The 21,659-nt window shown below is 41.1% G+C and overlaps 2 protein-coding genes across 3 annotated transcripts in view; both read left to right on the top strand.

Annotated features, from left to right (window-relative positions):
- The first annotated feature begins 66 nt into the window (after positions 1–66).
- LOC118418569 (cyclin-D1-binding protein 1 homolog) lies at positions 67–6,763 on the top strand. Of its 2 annotated transcripts, none has more exons than XM_035824560.1 (11): positions 67–248; positions 457–519; positions 1,185–1,264; positions 1,834–1,915; positions 2,443–2,539; positions 3,004–3,074; positions 3,409–3,485; positions 4,289–4,545; positions 5,733–5,793; positions 6,140–6,186; positions 6,648–6,763. In XM_035824560.1, exons 1-11 carry the CDS (start codon positions 122–124, stop codon positions 6,760–6,762), a joined length of 1,077 nt encoding a protein of 358 aa, XP_035680453.1. In that variant the 5' UTR covers positions 67–121; the 3' UTR covers position 6,763. The 2 variants fall into 2 exon arrangements, with proteins under 2 accessions (XP_035680453.1, XP_035680454.1); XM_035824561.1 differs by having other exon boundaries at positions 124–248; positions 460–519.
- Positions 6,764–7,936: 1,173 nt separating this feature from the next.
- LOC118418208 (centrosomal protein of 89 kDa-like) overlaps positions 7,937–21,659 on the top strand; it is a 27,596-nt gene continuing 13,873 nt past the window's right edge. The window contains exons 1-14 of the mRNA XM_035824048.1: positions 7,937–8,050; positions 9,344–9,651; positions 12,121–12,328; positions 13,223–13,273; positions 14,978–15,100; positions 15,687–15,828; positions 16,803–16,883; positions 17,520–17,732; positions 18,190–18,363; positions 19,013–19,158; positions 19,674–19,730; positions 20,193–20,276; positions 20,637–20,749; positions 21,026–21,072. Coding sequence (XP_035679941.1) covers positions 7,997–8,050; positions 9,344–9,651; positions 12,121–12,328; positions 13,223–13,273; positions 14,978–15,100; positions 15,687–15,828; positions 16,803–16,883; positions 17,520–17,732; positions 18,190–18,363; positions 19,013–19,158; positions 19,674–19,730; positions 20,193–20,276; positions 20,637–20,749; positions 21,026–21,072 — 1,801 coding nt within the window. The 5' untranslated portion in view covers positions 7,937–7,996. The remainder of the gene's footprint in view (positions 8,051–9,343; positions 9,652–12,120; positions 12,329–13,222; positions 13,274–14,977; positions 15,101–15,686; positions 15,829–16,802; positions 16,884–17,519; positions 17,733–18,189; positions 18,364–19,012; positions 19,159–19,673; positions 19,731–20,192; positions 20,277–20,636; positions 20,750–21,025; positions 21,073–21,659) is intronic.

Here is a 21,659-nt window from a genome sequence, read left to right as displayed (position 1 = left end):
AATACTGAACAAAAATTTTCGCGTTAGTTTTGACACCGTAAAAACCGTGAACATAAAAACACCGCAATGCCAAACATTTCTACATTTACAGTAGTGCGTACGGGACGTCCCGTGACCTCAAATGACCCCTCGCGATTGCATCACAGAAAACATGGCCGCCGCCATGGACGAAAAAATGTCCGAAAACGTCTCGAATCAGTTGGACAGCCTCCATTCTAACCTCAAGTTGGTCACAGAGCAACTGAAAGGTAAGCAGACAGTCACTGTTATCTTGGTGTACTTCATGAGTCTCATTTTTCGATAATTACGATATGAATACATAGTCGGTAACGTTATATAGTGGGGAGGGGGGGGGGGCGAAAAGTTTGCCAAGTCTTTTTTGATATTTACCATTTTCATGTGGCTTATGACAGGAATTCAAAGACGTAACGGTTGAATTTATGCTTTTTCCCAAAGAAGGAGAGTCAAGGAGGCAACCTCAAGATGATTTCAACCTGCCAACTTTTTGGGAACGACTGGGTAAGGAAAAGGATTCACTGACGCAAAGTATATCTAGACCACGTTGATTCAATCATGAATGACAATTCTTATTGTGTGGAACCCTAAAACAGATGCAAGCGTGTTAAGAAAAAAAGATTTGGACCAGAAAAGTTGGTTTCATTATGAAATCTACAGCTAAGTAGTCAGGAAGGTTGAGCAAATGACTGAACACACAAAGTATAATGTTATAACGAACAATGAATTAGATAACATTACTTTTTTATCTTTTAGGTCTTCTTCATTGACTAATTGTAATGAACTTTGGCATTCCATGACATTAGACTAGATGATTATTAATATTTTATCCAATATTTTTTCATACATACATATGTTAGCATGCATATGTTTGCTCATTTTGCAGCTTTTTTGTTGTTTGATGAATAGGATAATAAGAAAAAAGGATGTTATCCACTTACTGTAATCGAATGAACATAGCCTTAGAGATGCAATATTAGTAAGCAGAAAGATAATTCGTGTACTTAGATAGCTAACAGTTCACAGTTAAGATAAATTCATATTATAGGGAAAACCCTTTTCCTGGGGAGATGTAATATTTATCATCATCAGACATGTTATACTAGTACTATATTTATGTTACAAAAAGTACAAATATTACAGCACTAAATTTTGATTCTTTTCTCCAGGTGCTACGTTCAAGGTAATGTCCCACGAAGCCACCAAAATGTGCCTGATGTTCTCCAAACCACCGGTGCCATCAGAGGAGGTATATTAGCATCCCAACCTCAGAACAAATCATGATGATTTTTCGTTAGCTAGTAGTGGAAATAGTGCTCTTTGACACCCGTGTTTTACTTAGGCCCAATTTAGACACAGTTTTTACCGATATCTGTGGAGATGTTGGGAGGAATCTGGAACGTTAGGGGTGGGACACCCGTGCCGCTTGCAGTCATAAACAGCTATATAGCCTAATGAGCCCACATTATATGCTAATGAGCCCTCCCAAAGTCGGGACACATCTACACGCACACGGAAGTTGTTGGGGACCCCTGCTAAGCTATTGGGGACCCCTGCTAAGCTATCGGGCGAATGCTACGGACCTTTCGGGAGAAAGTCTGCCGATATCTTTATGGCAATATTGCAGTTCCATCTAGACGCTGAAAAAAAGCTGTCGGCAAGAGGTTGTCGGCTCGCCGATATCGGGAAAAACTGTGTCTAGATTGTGCCTAATACTTATAGCCACACACACCGGGTCACCCCTACTCTTGCTAGTAAGTGTGGTTACATCTTTCTTTTACCTGGTATCCTTAATAACCAATTGTCTGTGTTTTACAGGAGAGCAAATCACTGATAGAAGGAGTAGAGAAGTCAGTCCTGGCCATGGTCTCAACTTTCTGCTCACTTCCTAAGGATCAGGGTAGGTGTGATTGTAATCTCCAAGTAGATCTATTGTGGGCAAAGGTTACTTAGTATCCAAACAGTATCCAACTGGTCCTCGAGATCTGTTGGTGCAAAGAAGGCCATTGTATCTTTGAAACTGTTGAAAACAATAAACTCTTTTAATTAGACCCTAATACTAAGTACATGTATCAACACAAGCTCTGTAAAATAATGTTGAAAGTTTGATCAAAGCACAGCTGTAATTTCTAACCACCCAAAATTAGACTTTACCAAATTTTCAACTAACCAACTCCAGTTTTTGACAAGAAATGAGCAATCCATCGCTGCTGTGATATGCAGATAGAACACATGACTTGGTGAGCAGTGGATCATAAGTTGCAGAGAGTCTATGGTGCCCCCCGACTCTGTTGAAAATCACAGTTCAACTTTGATACAACTATAGGTTAAGAAGGAGTCAGGTTGTAGAGGTTTCATATTATATGGGTACCCTGTAATGATATAAGCTGACTTAGTGTTGTAATGTTTTCCTCTTGCATGTTGTAGGAATGACATTGAGAAAGTCTGTCCAGCTGTCTGTGATGTCTGTTGTTGATGAACTCCAAGATCTCGTCAACCAAATCATCAAAAATGTGGGCAAGGGGTAGGTTTTTTGAAGTCCACATATTCCCTTGCCAACATATCTAATTTTGCTGTATTGTTGTTTTGTATAAGAAAAAGGAGAATTATAGAAAATGCTTTACTTCCATAACTGGAATTAACACTTATAATTTTAATTTTATAGACTTTTTGATACTTCTGACCCCCTCCTGCAAAAGTGGTATGTTCCTGAAGTCACTGCTGGAGATAGAATGGTTCATTCTTTGAAGAAGCTCAACAGAGTTCGTACAAAAATTTAGAGGCGTAAATTTTGGCCCTACAGTGCTAATTCCAGTGTTGGAAGTAATATTTTAGTATTTTCTGTAATGTATTCTACCAATACAGATGAACTTTCATGCTAAGAATTATACTATAGACAAGTCTTAGTGAAGCTGTGCAGACACTTTAAATTACGTCTGAAATAATGTTTGCAACTTGTTGATTGAAACACAACATTTCCCCACCCAGGTCTTCTGCCCAGCTCTTTGCCACTGGTAGTGTGTGGGAATGTTGCGATCACTTTTCAAGACTTCCAAAAGGTAATACGTAGATATTTCTGTTGCCTCTATCTCTTGTTACCACACAACATGAAGATTTGTCATATGGTTAGTGTATTTGATAGTTATGATTGTTACAATAAACAGCAAAATTTCAAATGCAAATAGTATGATGTACTCAGCAACAAAGGAAAAAAGTAGGGACATCTTCTTCCAACAAAATTTATCATTATATTAAATCTTATGTATTATTCAGTAACTCAGGAGAGCACAACACATTTTTTTCTTAGGCCCGATGAAGAGTGTTCAGCACCAAGGACAGGGCTGTTCAATGACCAAGTACACATTAACAATATTCCCTGTTTTCCTGTAATAGACAACAAGGAAGCAGTGCTACTGATCATCAGAAACACTTCAAGTCTTGTTCAAGATGCATTGCAGGAAATTGAGGAGGTAAAAAAATCTTTCTATCAAATATCAGTATGGCTTCTTTCTTCAAACAAACTCTCTCAAATGAGAACTGTTTTTATTCTGTATACAATCTTCAAACGTTCAAAAACAGTGTTCACTTAGACTCCCTTGCAGTCTTCGGAATGGGGCTGTTTTTTTTTGGGGGGGGGGTCCACGATTTTCAACGTTGGCTATGTTCTCTTGTGCCGGTGCTCTTGTTACATTGAACAAATCTGTTGAAAGAAAAATAAATTTTTTCTTTCATATGCATTGTTTTTGATAATGTGAAGGCCACCTTTTTTCAGGACACCTGTTTCTTTTTTTTTTTCTAGACAAACTTTAGGGCCCCTTTAAGGCTCACGAGAGCAAGAATGAGCCGTAATGCTGTCAGAATGAAATTCTCAGTGCATTCCAGATATTTGTACCTGTTCTTTTGGCTGGCCCAAAGGTTTTTGACGTGCTAAGAACTTTTGAGGTGCATTTGAAGTGGAGAAATATAGAATGGCATTCAAAGTCCATTCTACAGCATTCCAACATTATTCAAAACATTCTTATCTCATTCGATGGAGAACCAAAATGGCAAGCCACTTCGAATTCCCAGGAATAGAAAAGAATTTTCATTCTGACGGCATTCTGGCTCATTCCTTCTCGTGTGAAGGGGATCTAAGGTCCATTTGGAATTCCCACCCAAATGGCCCCAAATGTGGCACAAAGTTTGCAAATACTTCATTCTGGCTGGATCTGCTTGATTCCTGCTGATTCAGTTTCAGTGTGAAGGCCCTATTAGATCTTTCTTTTTTCTACAGGCCAGAGACAACGATGCAGGTATAACATCACTAGATCAGCTACAGATAGAGGACTCAGAGCACCCAGACAACAGGGAGCAGTGCTGGACAGAGTCTGACAAGGCCCTGATGGCGCCCTGTCTGGGATTGGTCAAGGCCACCAAGGCCTGTCTGAAGAAAATCTCGGGCGCCGTGAAGACTTGTGGAAAATGTGACACTCTGGAGAGAATAGCACAGCTGGATGACACGGCAGATGTGGTGAATCAAACAAGTCCACAGTAAGTTTATTTGTTTGTTCGTTTGTTTGAACCCTTGTTCATCCTTGAAAGCTCAAATCGGCCTGCAGGCCGCTTTTCATTGTGGTCATGAGGAAAGCATTCTCCTATGCAGAGACATCCAACGGCGCCAGCAAATTGCCTCTTGTCTGTACTCTGCTATCTCAACCTTCATCACCAATTCCCGTAGACGTCCCCCCCCCCCCCAACCAGCTGTCAGCCAATCAGAGAATAGGCCTTTAAGTTTTCAAAAGGGTTCTTGCATATATAAGGGTAAGCTCATGAATATTCATAAGCAGGGCGGTCAGGAACTAAGGGTGACAGCTGAGAAAGCAGGGTACATCCAGACAGGTGGTTTTGCTGTTGGATGTCCCTGTGTAGGAGGATGACCACTTATCCACTTAAAAACTGTTGCTTAGATCTCCTGTGGCATTATTTTAACTTCCTTTTAAGGTATTAGTTGTGTATATTGCATACACGGTAAACTGCCTAATGGTCTGCACTGAAGAGTACAAGCTGCATATCTTGACAGATTTATTTGATTTACTTAGTATACACTTTGATGGACCCATACTATTTTAGACAAGTGTACAGTGGGTTCTTTTATGTGCTTGAGGTGTGGCTCTCTTCAAACACAGGATGTTCTATCCAGGGAACATTCCTAACTGAAACTTGGTACTCATTTTCACCTGAGTGAAGTGAGGAAATTTTTCCAAGCTCACAACGTTAGTCTGAGAGCATATCAGGGGACTAGAACCTAGGCCCTCTGGGCTTTGTAATCAGGGCTCGAAATACCACCTGCAGATGCAGGTTAGTGCAGGTATTTCTGGTGTCTACCTGCACCTAACCTGCACTGGTCCATGTACTGGGTTCTATACATAAATGTCATATGATGTAGAATAGATGTATGTGGATTTTTATTAGCTGCATTGAGTGTTACCACCTATTAAGTATAAAAGTAAAAATAGAAATTTTAGTATAATCCATACTTCCTAAATTCAGAGTGGTGCAGGTAAAATTTGTCTGGTGCAGGTAATTTTCAATGTTACCTGCACCACTGCAGGCATGTAGAAAAAAGTATTTCCAGCCCTGTTAATGCTACTAAAGAAATGTTTCAGTATGACTTCAGGTTGTTGTAGACAGTTATGGTCTTGGTATTGGAAATCTAACGTCTTGCTATGTTTCTCCAGTGTTGATGATACAGTGTTGTCACTATATCCACCCATGGACCACTCTGCAGTTAGAACAAACGTAAGACTTTCTCTCTGTTTTAGTTTTTAATGGAACCTGTTCATAGTTTGTAATGATTAAAAGGGTCTTAGATAAGAAATATGATAAAAGCATACCAGAAATTAGCTTGTAATTAGTTTATTCATTGGGGGCTGGATGGATTGTATTGATAATTGATATGCAGTTAGGTCTTGAAGAGACCTCAAAATGATTGGATTTTGGGCCCCAACCTGAGCTTTGCACAGAACTGCAGCAGAACTTCTAATTTCGATATCTCTTGTGCTGGGCAAGTTGTCACAACGTTTGGTTGGTAGATTGGTCTTGTTAATAAGTGCTCTCGCTCAAACTTCTGTTTATCTTTTCACAGGCCTTAGCACTATCTGGAGTACTAAAGAATGCTTTGGATATGGCAAAGTAAGTATCAAAACTACTTGACAATGTGTCTTCTTTAAATGCTTTTCACATTGTTCAGAAGCTCATTTTAGGCTAGTATTGATACTTAAACAAAACCACAATGCCACTCTCAATACATTTTCTTTTCAAATCGCACACATGAAACCACTTCCCATCATACACCACTCCATTTGCATTGTGGGAAACAAAATGGCGGCACCCAAAGAGCCCTACTCATCCAATACAGTTTTTGCTATCGGAAATCTGTAAAAAAGTTGCTGTTGGGGTAACGTCATTCTAATTTGTTTTCTCTGCAACGTGTTTTTTATTTCCAGTACCTGGGCCCCGATGAAAATCAGTTTGTCAAAACTGAATCGGGTTACCCAGAAGTCTGAAAATATCAAGGAGTTGATAAAATCTCCTTGGAAAATATCAAGAAACAATAAATAAAACAATAGGTATGTTGTTCTGTTTCTATTCAGGTCCTCACATTTCACCTCGGAGGCTGACTCATCATGGCTGCAGTTCCTACAGAACGCCGTGGATCATAACATAGACAAAGTCAGGAACCTTACACAGGACCACAACTCTTCATGATGTCAGGAACATCAAAAAGGACTGATATTTTATTATATGACTGAGAAGGACTTCTGCTGTTCAACAGCTTGGTGGAGGCACAGCAAAGACTTAAATACTGTCAAAACCCAGTAAAATAACAACAATGCCAAGGATACTGGTAGCTTGATGTGCAGAGAGCACTGGCATTTCAAGCTTTTGTTAGGTCTGAATATATATAAGATATTATATAAGATCTAAGTCTGATCAAGGAGGTTAACCTTAAAGATTTAAATATAATTTTTTTTTACATAGAATATATGTAAAGTTATATATGAGTGACATTAATGTTCTTGATGTAACTGATGGAAGATAGTGGAAGGAATGGAGAGGATTAAGACCCAGTTCACACAGTGTGAATATTCAAGTCCATATTTTTGAAGTTTGTGAAGTTATGTTCAAATAGGAGGGGTGAGTAAGAACAGAAAGAAACAAACATGCGTGGTGCGGTGCAGCTAGTTTGTTGCACCATTTGGATAATTGCACGAAAAACACTGGCAAATGGAGTGTGCGATTAAGCAGCTAAAAAATCTACTGTAAAGGATTAAAGCTCAGCTCACAAAAGTTTAGTGTCTGTTGTGCCTTTGCAAAACAACTGTTGGGATTAGGTCATTAGGATCCCTCCTGTTACATTAAGACAAGGTTTCATAATTATGTTTTCTAATGGTAAGGCTATGTTGATAATGGATTATATTCATGAAATCCTCTGGGAAACCCAAAATTGATAATAAAATCTTCATTATGAAATCCAAGGAGGTTGAAAAGAACCTTGTGAAATTTAAGTGGTCAGAAAGGTTGAAAAAACACACAGAGTATGGTAAACCGAACAATAGATTCTTCATTTTTACTCTTGTATATCTTCTTTAACTTTGAAATTGTTTTTAGTAGTCAACGATATAACATTAAGCATCCTTTCACAATTCCTTTTCAGTAAATTATGGCAAAATATTTGCTCATTTTGCTTCCTACCGTGAAAGTTTAGTCCAAAACTTTTTTTGCGTACGGGATGACATCCATGTAATTGAATCTACATGGCCTAATTAAAACCATGTTTTCGATATCATCTTGCACCGTAACGTTATTACAAGTGCGCCAACTTATCCTATATATCATCATCCACTTGTATTGTCATTTAACACCCGTTGTCATAGCAACTAATTAGCTTCGTTGAGCATGCGCACATCGCGCATGTTCCATACGGGCGTTTCAATTCAACATGGCGGGCGGGAAGGACAAGAAGAAAGGCAAGGGGAAAAAAGGGGGCGGCATGGTAAGTCTCGGGGACATATGTCTCTTTAAATACCCATTAACGGTCGAGAAGAAAGGCAGCTGGACTTGGCTGTTGTTTGTTTGAATGCCCGGGCTTGGAGAGGCGATCCAGATGGATGAAAAGTTGATTATTTCCAGACCTCTCCGTAGGGAGTGACTGAAAGACCGTAGGGGCAAGCGGAACGACCTCGTTTAACTGACACATGTGGAAACGATTTTCCCCGCTAAGTCTGGTTTCTTCTTACACGACTTGTAAATTTTCCTGAAGTGTGGTGACTGGTGAGTTTTTGTAGAGGGTTGGAGTTTAGAGACCCCGCCCAAGGACAAGGGTCGAGGCGCTAGGCGGTGAAATCTGCACACAAGCCGCCAACCGTCGCGTGGGTTGGCCCTTTGTTTTTGTTTTGAATTCCACGGGTGCCAGCTGACGCTGTACACGTTGTGTCTCGTACGTACGTACATGAATAGAGTAACGAGTTATGATAGGATTATGGCAATTATGAAAGATAAACTACTGTAAGATCCGCCAACGTTCATCTGAGTTTGTTGCTGACAATCAGTCAAGTCTTTGCCGCCTCAGCCATGGATGGTGGGGAGGGGGGCATGCATGAAGTACTTGATTGTACAACATGATTGAATTGTTTTACAGCTAATAGAGTAAACAATGAGTGACATATTTGCGATAGTGAAGGTCTAATGTTTTGCCCCGAGAATAGAGTCATTTTTATTATTTCTCAGTTATTCAATGTTATAAACTTGGTATATAATTGAAACATAATGAAATTGTTTTCAAATGCTACAATATGTGTTTATATAAAATTCTAAAGTAATTGTTTGTTAATTAATTGAATGCTTTATGTAATATATATTGTTGTCATTTCCAACAAAAATTTATCGCATGTCTGAAAATGCTGGTCTAGCTTGCAGTAAGAGGGCCTGCATGCACCTAAATTCTATAATGCGCAGCATAGGCAGAATATTTTCATTTCCCATAATTCGTAGGGAATGACATATAGCTCACTAATTTGCATTTGTAGTGAGGTGACCAAATTTGGTGCCGAAACCTTCCTTGATTTTAGCATCATACATTCATTGTTTGGGGGTTCTTTTGAATTCAGCGCAAAACATTTTTCCAGGCAGTAAGAGACTGCAAACTTAAAACCACCACGTAAAGTCCTTTTTCCTGCAACCGCAAAATTAAATCCCGCAAACTTAAATGCATTTACAGTATATACAAATGCCACACATTGTAGCTACAACAATTGTTGCACAATAAAGTTTTGTCCTTCCCCCACAGAGCCACATTGCCTCCTCCCTGATTCCCGTCACCGCCTTCGCCGCCGTCCCACGATCCCCTCCTCCGCCAAAAGAGCCGCCCAAGCCCCCGTCCGCCCTTGCCACCGCCCTCCTCAACGCCAGCTTCACCAGCTCGAAGGTGGGGCTCCCGTACGCGGACGCCAGCCCCGACGGGACGCTGAGGAGCACGTTCCGACTGGACCAGAGCGGGCACAGTTTCCGCAGTATGGACCGCAGGAGTCTGGAGGAGGAGGAGATGAGTGATGTGGACAGTGAGATGTACTCTGATGACCTGGACATGGACGATGGGTCAGTGACTTAAATTTTAATTCAAATTCAAATTTATCTGGTGTTACAGGAGATACTGACGAAGTACAGACTGGGCAGACTAGATAGATTGGAGGAGGAGGGGATCTTCCATGATCGAGAAGAGTGGAAGAGATGATGCTCTCAACTGACAGGCCCCTAAACCTGGGGAAGATGTTAGATGTACCGGTAATGTAAGATTTGCAGCCAGTGCCATAGGCAGGTACCCAAAGTGGGTAATGAGGCTGTTTAACGTGGTCGAGGCACCTCCTCGAGCACGGGACCCCCGTTTTACGTCCCTCCCGGAAGACGATTTTGTGGAATGACCTGTCATTGCTTGGTCCGGCTACAGTAATCCAAGTCGTCCTTGGTCGGACGCCCATCCAAGAACTGACCGGACAGTCGTGTCGCTTAACTTCCGAGATCGAGGGATCGTGCCACTTAAGCACCATGTTTTGTTTGGCTTTAGTCCGCTCAGTTGTCATGGAAATGATGTTTAGAATAGACTACAGCTAGCTGAACAAGGCTGCATCTGAAAACACACAGCATTCTCCAGGGTTCTCTCTAGCCTGAGTACCCTGCTCCTTGGATTGAGATGGTCTAATAGTAGAAATTGGACAAATAGAGTCAATAGCACATGTTGAGGAAAATATCTTTGTCCAATACTATTAGACCACTGATCCATAGACCCTGGTAGAGGCTCGGTTTTATTCACAATGCAGGGGGCATCATAGTGCCTAGGAACCACATGGCAAGTGCCCTTGAAGTGGTGCAGGCAAGAATTGCAGGGGATATGAAAATTTATGACCCTCAGGCCACACCAATTTAAATTCTTGGTTCATGGATTTTTTCATAAAAAATATGGAGCGAGAGGGCGAAATAAAAATAAAAATAAAAATTGTAAAATGGTTGGGGTAAAGGTAACGGCTAATCCAAAACATAGAAGAAAAAAGTTTTCAGCTTCAAAAAAGTACAAAAACACTATTATTGTACAGTAACAGCACCTGTACCCACACTTTAAGGAGCTTATAATATAAAGGCCAATTTACTACACCAGAAAGTTGGTGAATGGTTTCATTTATGGTGAAAATTTGCTGAGTGATAATTTTTATTTTATTTTTTTTTCCAAAAATAGGAGCGAGCGAATCCGTGAACCAAGAAATTAAATTGGTGTGGCCTCATGAACACTATTTCCTGCATTTTCCAAGGCCAAAATTTTTTTCAAAATAACAAAAACGTCCCTGTTGCTGGTTGAAACACATCGCAGGTGCCCAATTAATCCCAGCATAGTGTAAATCCCTGATTTTTACCTTCTCAAACTGCAGTGTTTGAAACACTTTTCCAACCTTTTCCTAATTGGAAAGGTATGCTTGCAAGTAGTCAGCAAGCACAGCCCTTAAAGTACTTATTATAACTAAATGTTGTATCATTTTTCATATCAATACCAGGCTTTCATTTATCAATATTCAGAACCAAATTCTTTAACTATGACCTTTTGCACAAATATGCACTGTATCCACATGGAATTTCATTGGTTGTGACAGCAATGCAAACAGACCTTCAAACAAAATGTGCAGCTGACAGTTTGATGGAGTATCTTGTAGTAAACACTAAAACAGTTACTCCGTTCCCAGGCAATTCTTTCCATTCCTTAACCTCCTCGTCTAAGTAGAAAGATGCAACATGTCCACGAGGCGTAGATTCCCCAAAGCTGTCCGAGGAATTTGTGGTTTTCTGACATCACGTTTGCCTGTGTAAGACTGTTCTCTGTCTTGTAGGGGTGGGTACGGGTACAGAAATTTCAGGTCCAGGTCCAGAGGATCAGGTCCAGACCTGAACCTGGACCTGGTTCTCTGTGAAAACTTGTGAATAGACGATACTCCAAACAATGGTCCATTTTGCTGTAAAGGAATCTGTTTGGTGGAGTGTCTGTTATATATTAGTCTGTGTAACGCAAACTCCGCTGTCCAGGGCTGTAACTAGGGGGCAGGCAGATGTTGGGCGGGCTGCTATAAGCCAGATTTAATCAGGCTATGTCTGTTAGGGCTAGTATCAATTTTTAAAATCCTATCTTGAATGTAAACAAGGCTAACTGCCTCGGTCTGTACTTTTGACTGTAAAAGTGACTATAAACTCAATACTTCATTTCTTGTTATTTTCTTGGACCAGGAAGCCCCAAAACATGTGGATGCCTGTCGATATAATGAGTTCATTTTCTAATCTGTCCAAAATCCGGTCCACTGATTTTTTTAGGTATGTTCTTCTTCTTTTGTTTTTGAGGCTACCAACTTCAATTTGCTGAAGACTTTTGTAGCCTATATAGGAAAGTCGTGTAAAGTGCCTTTCCCAAGGGCACAAGACCGGTGACACGTCAGGGTTTGAACTCAAACGTGCTGGCGATTGCGCCACGCAGTCCCACTATGCCACGCGGTCCCACGTTCCCATGTTCATTATGCATCCCATCCCACACAGGTATGCCACAGTACCACCAGACAGGGACAACAGGCTAGGGACGCTGTCCGACCGCGACAGGATGCCGACGCCCCCTAGCACCCCGCCGGAGAGAGACACGGGTCCGTCCGCCGTGGCGCCAGCACCGCTGTACCACCAACTGGACAGGGAAGCCGAACTCAGGGAACAGGGAGATCCATTATACAGCAAACCCAGAAAGAGTGGAAAGGTAGGGAACTGTATGATCTGGATCTCCCGAATTACGGCTTAGCTGCTAACTGTAAAACCTTTTCAGGGTAGGTAGGCAGGGTCAGTGTTCTAGCCAGCCTGGAATTTTTTTCCGTCCCTGGATTTGAATGGAAATCCTGTCGAAGGCGCAATGATCCTAGGGGGGTCCGGGTGTATTTTTCCTGGGAAAATTTTGAAACCTACACCCTCTGAAATGCAATTTCCTTTATTTTGAGGGGCAAATTTTGCTGATTAACTCTGCTAGGTTCTCATTGGCCCTTCAGACCGTCCAACATTGTGATGCCTGTTACATAGAAAAGTCAGCTTGAGTCTCTAATAGACAAGCTTGTAGGGCATCATCATCATCATCATCATCATCGTTCGGCTGCAGCGCAGGCGACTGCAAGCCTTCTCCAGTTCCGCCTATTGGCAGCGAGCTGGCAAAGCTGCCTGGGGGTGATCTGGCCGTGATGGTCTCCCATTAGCCGCTGGACGTACTGTAGATAAGTAGTAGGTTGGAGAGCACAAAGTTCTGTCAAGGTAGTCTTATGAGTGGTAAATAGCTCTTGGGGAAGAGAGTAAATGCTGCCAGTTTGGCCTCCTAGTAGCTTTTTATGAACTGCAGGTGCAGTTTCAAAAGAGAATAGCTCAAGAATGTGTTGACGGATCATCAAGATTTTTGGTATGTAGATAGCATAACTAGCGTAGGTGAATGACTTACATTATTAGATACTACTTTTAATTAATATGGCTGGCTTGCTGAGAAGTTATAATTATGGTTTGCTGTTGTGACAGCCTATACTCACTGTGTGTGTGCCACTAGAACTTCAGTAGTTATAATAAGTGAATCGTGTGTTGTGTACTGACCCACTGTGTGCTGCTGTGTACCCAACAGGACAGAACAGACGTCCCAGCTCAACTTCAGGCCGGTCTGGACGAGTTCCTGGTACTAACACATAGTTGTTCTGTCTTTAGTTTAGTTTGCGTTGTCGGTGCCTGTACCATTCTATTTCTCCACAAGTATGCTTTCTGTCTGGTGTGGTTTAAACTACCAACCCAACTTGGATGTCAACTGCTTTTTCTTGTGTTAGAAAGATAGCACACACAAATATAGAGATTTTACATACCTGTTGCTGTTTGGTGTCATTTCATTTCTCTAAAATAAAAATTTTGCATGCAGGCTCTCCCTGGATTGGAAATGGTTTGCCCCAAGTCATATCACCATATCCTGTTTACAAGTATAAACACGAGTCAACATAAATATTTCAGTCGCAGTCGACATGCAAGCTACATAAAATTGCTGGGGAATTTTTCTTCTCTTCCTGTAAGATACTGACTGACTTTCTTTCTTGAACTCTGTATTCCAGACTGGGAAATAAGGATTCTTATAGTCATATGTCAGTTTCTGTGATGATAGTTTTGTTGTCTTTCTCCTACTGTTGTACACCAGGGCTCGAAATACCACCTACGTACATGTATGCAGGTTAGTGCAGGTGAAATTGGAGCTGTGCAGGTATTTCTGGTGTCTACCTGCACCTAAACTGCGCTTGTCCATGTACTGGGTTTTATACATAAATGTCATATTATGTACTAGGTATATGTGGATTGTTATTAGCTTCTTTGACTGTTACCACCTACTGTATAAGGTATAAAAAGAAAAAACAGCAATGGTTCCTGAACAATTTTAGTATGATCCATACCTCCTAAATCCAGAGCGGTGCAGGTAAAATTTGTAGGTAATTTTCACCAGTGCAGGTATGCAGAAAAAAGTATTTCGAGCCCAGGTGATGATAGTTTGTCTGTCTTACTGTTGTACATGTATGAGACTAATGCATGCTTTGTACCATGATAGCAGTTCATCTTCAATGATCGTAAACTTGTTGGAAAGGTAAGCTTTGAAATCTTGCTGTAGGAGAAAATGAATAAGGCCACACAAATCTATTTTGTTGTTTCTCAGATTTAAACAAGAATGCTTAACTGGAAAAACAATTTCATATCAAAGCCTTAGGACCTGGGTTGTGCCTTGGTTCTCTAAGCTGTATGGAGTTAATACAGTCATATTCATGTTTTTCTGACTCTATCCTCAGCTTCTATTGTGTCTGTTTGCCATATTTTTACTTGAAAAATCTGAGAATCAAGAAATCAAATTTGTGTGGGTACCATCCGGATAGTAGTTTGCTCTGACGTTTATTATCAATACGCTAATATATATACAGTCGCTTCTCACTCTGACTTTTATTGTACACTATATAGGCTTTAAAATTTTTTTTGTACTATTCCGTCTGGGAACCTTGACATCTCTAACGTCTGTAATCGTCCAAATTTTGAACAAGGGCGCTGATTGGTCCCTACACTTGAGCAAATTAAGGAATGGGTTCAAGTGCTTGTTTGAACAGGCGTTCCAACTGTGACCTGCAATGCCCTCCATCTGCTTGTTGTTGAAACCCCTGTTGGACAGAGCGTTCTAGTACCCATTCCTTAATTTGCTCATTAACTGACTCACCACCAAAAGGTTTGACTGTACAGTTCCCCAGACGGGTACCAGAAGTGAACATACTAGGAGCAACCTACTAACTGGATGGTATCCAGGCTAGCATAAGACTGTTTTGACCCAGCAAGTCCTGAGTTTGTTTATTGATGTGTTCCACAGAGTGATGACAGTGAGCTGACAGCTGTGAGCAGCACACCCAGTAGTATGGCATCCAGGACAAAGAAGGGCAGAGGGAAGGGCAGTAAGAAAGGCAGTAAGGGAAGCAAGAAGGTGGATCCAGAGGTGTGTGTGTGTGTTGGTACTTTGAACAAATTTACGAGTGCACTGATGTCATACACAACATTTACTTGCTGTGGCCTAATCTACATCATTTGTAAACTCAAATGTTGGTAAGATTTATTCTGAAACAAAGTTGAACTATATTTGCCACCACAAAAAATTGGACTTGCCCAAATCTTTGGCTGTCTAACTCAAGTCTTTGTCAAGGAATCACAATCCACTGCTTCTGTGACAGCGCTTTTATGCAGATAGAACATGTGACTCGGTGAGCAGTGGATCATAAGTTTCAGAAAGTCTATGGTGCCTGTCGTCTCTATTGAGGGATTTTGTAAAGCCCTGATGTAGATGCCTAACAATAAAAGAAACATGGCTTCTTTTATTTCTCTTGCAAAAAAGTATGATCAGTAATGTCCAAGATTCTTACTTTGTCCAGTGAGACAAATTTTCAAGGTTAGTCTATATATGTGTTGTGAACTTCATTGTGTTATGACTACTACATTCCAAGGTGTCATATTCACATGAATTAACACAATGTTGCTTCATTTCTCAAAATTCCTTGAAATCTTAAACCTTGTTGCCTTGGTATCAGATGGCGCAGATGGTGGTTGCGGACTTGCACACGTCCCCGCAACAGGGTCGCCAGCGCTCCAGGAAAGTGTCTTCTCCGGAACTGCCTGCCAAGGACATGGGCAGGGGCACCTTCTTCACACAACCTGATGAGGAAGTGTCAGGTAAGGTCTTATATTAGACACTTGGACAAGTTAATAACGTAGCATTCTCCTACACAGAGACATCCAACGGCGCCAGCAAACTGCCTCTTGTCTGTAGTCTGCTATCTCAACCATCACCATCAGTTCCTGTGGGCGTCACCACAAACCAGCTGTCAGCCAATCAGACAATATGCCTTTTAGTTTTCAAAAGGGATCTCGCATATATAAGGTTGAGCTCATTAATATTTATAAGCAGGGCGGTCAGGAACTAAGGGTGACGGTTGAGATAGCAGAGTACAGACAAGAGGCAGTTTGCTGGCGCCTTTGGATGTCTCTGCGTAGGAGAATGTAACGTAGGTGAGAGAGATTATATTTTGACGGAAAGATTTAGCCTGGTATCCAGCCATATATTATACATTGTAGCTCTTCTACTAATATATAATACTATTTGGGGAGAGGACAGAAGAGACTGAGGAGCTATGATACGGCTAGGAAAGTTTACAATGTTATGTGTTTGTATCACAATTTATACAGCATTATTGTGAGTGCTTTTTTATAATGAAATGAGTTGCAAATGTACTTATCAAAGTAATTCCTATTCAGCCACTGGTATTATTTTGCCAGGAGCTTTTTCTGTTTTACTCAACGTTTGACTGAGAACTCTAGGAAAAAAATGAATGGATAAGCAATATCGGCCTTGTTTTGAATGTAATTACAGATGTTACTTATTGACATGTTTTTAGGTATTAAAGCTTCTTCTCTGTAGCTTTTTTTAATGTAAATGATAAATTTAGAACTTCTCTTACACTTAAGACAAGTTACAGCAGAGCTATTATGACAACACGACTGATTCCAACTTTATGTTTGAACCTCACTCAGTGCTTTGTCTTCAACAGTCTACAACACTTCTCACAATATTCTTCTTCTGAACTGTTCTGTACACGTTAAACCTGTCTATTAGTTGTCTTTGTTGCACTTCTCGTTGCATCCTCTAGGAGGCTCTCTTCAGAAACGCACTCCCTCTGAGGAATTACTGAGCAACTATACAGAAAAGTTGGAACAAAAGTTAGCGAACAGTAAGTGGGCTTGCAGACTCAGTGGTGGTGTGGATTTGGTGTGACAACATTTTTAACTGAACTACACATGCAGTGGTACATTTTTTCCCATCCCTTTATCCCTACTAACCCACCCATATGAAGGTGTTGTGTTTATCCATGAGCCAATGGTTTTGTTTGTGTTTGTGTGTCTGTGTCTTTGCAGTCGGCATAACTTCAGAACCTTTAGATGGATTGTGATATTTGGTTATTGGTATGTGGGTAGGTGATGGGTAGACAAAGGTCAAGGTCAATTTTCGGCCCCCTGGTGTATGACCTTGGTACTGCAGTGCAGCAGCAGAACTTCTGTTTTTTTTATAGATTTTTTGGTGTGAGGTCTTGTGTGGTGTTTTTCACATAATGTCTTACCATCCAGTTGTAATACTGAAAACAGCCAGATTTACCCAAAAAGCAACTGTAATCCGAAAGATTTCTTTTCAACATAATTTGGTAAGAATTTGTGTGAGCAAATCATACAAAGACTACTAACAAAGACCATCTTTAAATCTGTCTGCGTGTTGTGATATTTTGATTTTTTTCATAAATTTCCAACTGTACATTGGATGACAGTTAGTTGATGCAGCACCCAACACTTGTCTACATTATTTTGGTCATCAGGTGATGAGCTGCAGCAGGCCCCGCCCCCAGGTCGTAGGTCAGCCCAGTCCCAGCGCCCCAGCAGCAGCACCCAGGAGCTGCGGAAACAGAACGAGCAGTTGCTACGGCAACAGCAGGAGATCCAAGACCGGCTGGAGAACCAGCAGCAAGAGCAGAGGAGGTTTTTCGACCGACTTCAGACGAACGGATCACAGAGACAGGACATTTCACAGAGTGAGTCTTCAAATCTTATCTGTCAGTGTCTTCAGATCTTCAAGTGACCTCATTCTTTCTTAGTCTTGTTGTGTCTGGCCGCCACATGTTGATATATGTGTCTCTCACAACAGGAGGTGCAATGGCTATTCCTCTGCTTTTGATAGGACATAAGTGCTAGCTCTTCACGAAGCTTCTTTCTATGTGCTAAAACTAAAGCCGATTATACGTTTATTTCATGTTAGTTGGCCTCAAAATTATTACATGAAGACAAAAAGAATTTCAAGGAATAGCCCCAACACCCGCTACAATGCTAACACCTGTTCTGCTAATGCCACATGGCCCCCCTACTCTAAGATACCCCTATGCTGTGAAAAAATCGTGGTCAGACTTCAGTATTGCCTTATCTTATATTAGGCTTAATTTGAAATTCTGAAGAAAGTTTCTGAACAGTACAACCTGTGTTTGTCCTAACTAGTGGAAAATGCTGAACTGAGGGAAACTGTGACCCGGCTGGAGGACCAGCTCCAGGCAGCCGAGCAGCACAACCAGCAGCTCCTGGTGGAGAAACAGGCCGTGATGGAGGTCAACGATAAACTGCACGCAGAGAACCACTCCCTCAGGAACCTGTCTAAATCATTACAGGAACAAGGTAACTCAATTCTATTGTCTTATGCAACTTTTGAGATCCACTTACTTTACCAAAGACTTTTGCTAGTTTTAAGATTAGAATAAATTTGTTGAAATGAATTTATTCAACGTTCCTCATTAATTATACAAATTAGCTCTTGATTTGCATAATCAGTGTATAATGATGTAAATCATCCCTCAAGCTATCTTCATACCAAAAATCAGTAATTATACTAATATAGATGTAACTGACCTTATGCTTCATGTCTATAGTATAAACTGTAAAGATATGATGATCCTTGAACCCCTTCTCAAGCTATTCTCTTTCAAAGTCTGAAACAAAGTTCCGATCTGCAATGCAGAAAAAGCTGCTTGGAGGCACAAATGTACACCACTTACTCTCTTTCCCAAAAGCTACTGTAACAGTATCTACCACTTCAAAATGACGACCATAGCATGTCGGGAAAACGAGATTGTTCCGCTGTAGTACATCAAAAAGCTGCTAGGGGCCCAAAATCTAATCATTTCAAATTCTTATCAAGCCTTTGAAATGATTAATGTTGCATTAATGTTGCTTCTGAATCATTTTGAATACAGATGAGTTTTGAAGCTAAAAACAAGAAGACTTCTAATTCTAACTTAAAGATTTCTGATTCCTGTTTTTGTTTCAGCCCCAGAGGCAGGACAGCTGGCCCTGATCAAACAGCAGGCAGAGGAGGTCGTCCATGAGAACGATGCGCTGAAGAGAACCGTTCACAGACTCAACGTGGAGCTGAGCAGATACCAGGCCAAATACAGACCCCCCTCCCCACAACGGGTGAGGCTGACTACTCTGATAGAGGTGTAATTACTGTACGGCTGTACTTGGTTAGACCTCAGAACACAGTTTTCTGTCAATGTGGTGTTACCCTCATTGTGTGCAAAGTTATACGTACAATTGTAGTGTGCATGAGTCCAGTGGTTAGCGGCCCTAACTCTGGACCAAGAATCTGTGAGTTTGGTCCTGGCTTTGTGGTTCACCTAGCATGCACGCTACTGAAAGGGTTTGCAGTCCTTAGGATTGGACGTGGTCCACTGACTGTTCACTGTGCGGAAAGAGCTAGGGGAATACTAGTATTCGCTACAATGAACCTGGGAACGCTGTGCATATAACTATAGCGTCTGTCTTCTCTGTCACAAACAGTGGAAGAGTAAGCTCGTAGCTAAACTGGTATGAGATCACTTCTTGCTTTATATGATACATGGAGGTTTATGATAGTGTTATCATACAAAGTGAGCTGGACATTACTGTAAGCGTAACCCATATTGTTTACTGTCTGCAATTTTGTACAGGAAGAAGGGAAGGATGCCAGAGGCTTGCCAACAAGAGGACCCATCCCACCCTGGCTGGTTAGTACAGAATGTTGTCTTCTTCATGTGTAACTGTCTAGATACTAGTACCTTGGAGTCAGTGAAAAATAGTGTTGTTTGGAGGTGTGTGTCTGTGTCTGTCTGTATGTGCTTTGAGATATTTGTAATTAGTACAACTTCAGAATCTGGATGGATTGTGATGACATTTGGTATTTGGGTAGGAGTCTGGAAAGCAAAGGTCAATGTTGATTTTGCCCCCCTTGTGTATGACCTTGTTATTGCAGCAAGACGGTTGCTTCTTGTATCTTTTGTCCTGAACTTACTGTTATCCTGATTTCTTTGTGGCTGATAAGTTTTGTTATAAGGAAGACGTAGTGTAGGTTCGGCTCACAGGTTTTTATATGATTCATTCCATTTTATGTCTGACAAAATTTTGTAACAACAGGCCACAATTATATTATAGTATTTGATGTAGCTAAATAAAGTTCTTGCCACCTCCAGGTTGATACTAAGTACCTGTCTCCCCTGATGCTGGCTTACGATGACAGACTACAGGAGAGGGATGCAGCCATACACAGATATGAGGTACAGTACTGTAGATGCATTTAAGCTCACTTGGATTTAATTTTGCAGTTAAAATAGAGTGTTCCCTGTGGTTTTGAGTTTGTGTTAGCAGCATACTGTCCTGGAAAAATGTTCAAAGTGGTTTTCAGTTCACGGCGAAGCGGCTACTGTGAAAACCGCAAACATGAAACCACCGCGAACATTTCTGCATTTACAGTTAACCTTTACCTTGTTGTACTAAGGGCCTTGTATGTTGTGTCCTGAAAAGTATAGGGTGAAAAAGTATGATTTTGTCACCTTTTTTAATGATTTCATATGTTAATTTTTTCCTGTTTAAACAAATGCCACCTCACGTATATTCCTTGCTGTTACTTATCTCAGGAGGAACTGAATGACTTTAAGACTCGAGTGGAGGAGATCTTAGCTGAGAATCAGGCCTTACACAAACAACTACACGACTCGGACACCTCTGTACCTGTTAACATGGACGAATGGTAGGTGAAACTCATGAAATTAAAGGCCTTTACAGTCAATAGCATGGCACCCACGCTAGCTGAGGCCTTCTCATGCATATTAGATGTGTACCTTTCCTGTTAATGGCAAGTGGGTGTAGTTTTCGCTTTGCAGTCGGTAGCTCATGAGTTCGATCCACAGATGAGTCATACTATAATAGAGATGGTACATGCTGCTTTCTCTGCTAAGCACTCAATATTTGGGAACACTGCCAGCCCCTTGCTGTAGTGATTGCACAAAGTTCTTACCCAAGTTAGCCAGACCTACAGAATTGGAGATGGCTGCTGCCTAGGGCTGGGTACAGGTACATAAAATTCAATTCCAGGTCCGGTTCAGGTCCAGAGGATCAGGTTCAGGTCCGGACCTGAACCTGGACCTGATTCAGTTTGTGATAACTTGTGAATGGAAGATACTCCAAAAAACAGTCCATTTCAATACAAAGAAATCTGTTGTGTGGAGTATTCGACTCCCACTGACTTTTTGAAATCCTTCAAGTCTAACTGCCTCTGTACGATTGATTGTAAAACTTGGTAGAAATGACTAGACTCTACTCTACTTTGTTCTTTTATTTTCTTTGACCAGTAAGCCCCCAAATGTGTGAATGTCTGATCATATAATCTGTTCATTTTCCAAAAGGTCCAACATCCGGTCCAGCGACTTTTTTTCAGGTCCAGTTTTTCCGGACCGGTCCAATGAGAAAAACCGGTTTTGTACCCTTACACTGTACCGATACCCAGCCCTACTGCTGCCCATTCATGTGTATGCACTGACTCTGACCTCTTGCTACATAGATATCGCTGTAAATACCAAACTGATACTACGCACACTTATACCATGCATAATATGATAATAAGTTCCATACTTAGAATATTGTTATTGATAATTATCTGT

Source organism: Branchiostoma floridae, chromosome 6 (genome assembly GCF_000003815.2).
Source record: "Branchiostoma floridae strain S238N-H82 chromosome 6, Bfl_VNyyK, whole genome shotgun sequence".
In the NCBI taxonomy this organism is placed as follows: domain Eukaryota; kingdom Metazoa; phylum Chordata; class Leptocardii; order Amphioxiformes; family Branchiostomatidae; genus Branchiostoma; species Branchiostoma floridae.
This window is presented reverse-complemented; position numbering and strand designations above follow the sequence as displayed.

Bases quoted from the DNA above. Each gene is read 5' to 3' on its own strand.
- LOC118418569 (XM_035824560.1), top strand. From the start codon at position 122: ATGACCCCTCGCGATTGCATCACAGAAAACATGGCCGCCGCCATGGAC. The intron at 249-456 runs GTAAGCAGACAG...TTTTTCCCAAAG, and splicing joins GGTCACAGAGCAACTGAAAG to AAGGAGAGTCAAGGAGGCAA. The intron at 1,916-2,442 runs GTAGGTGTGATT...TGCATGTTGTAG, and splicing joins CTCACTTCCTAAGGATCAGG to GAATGACATTGAGAAAGTCT.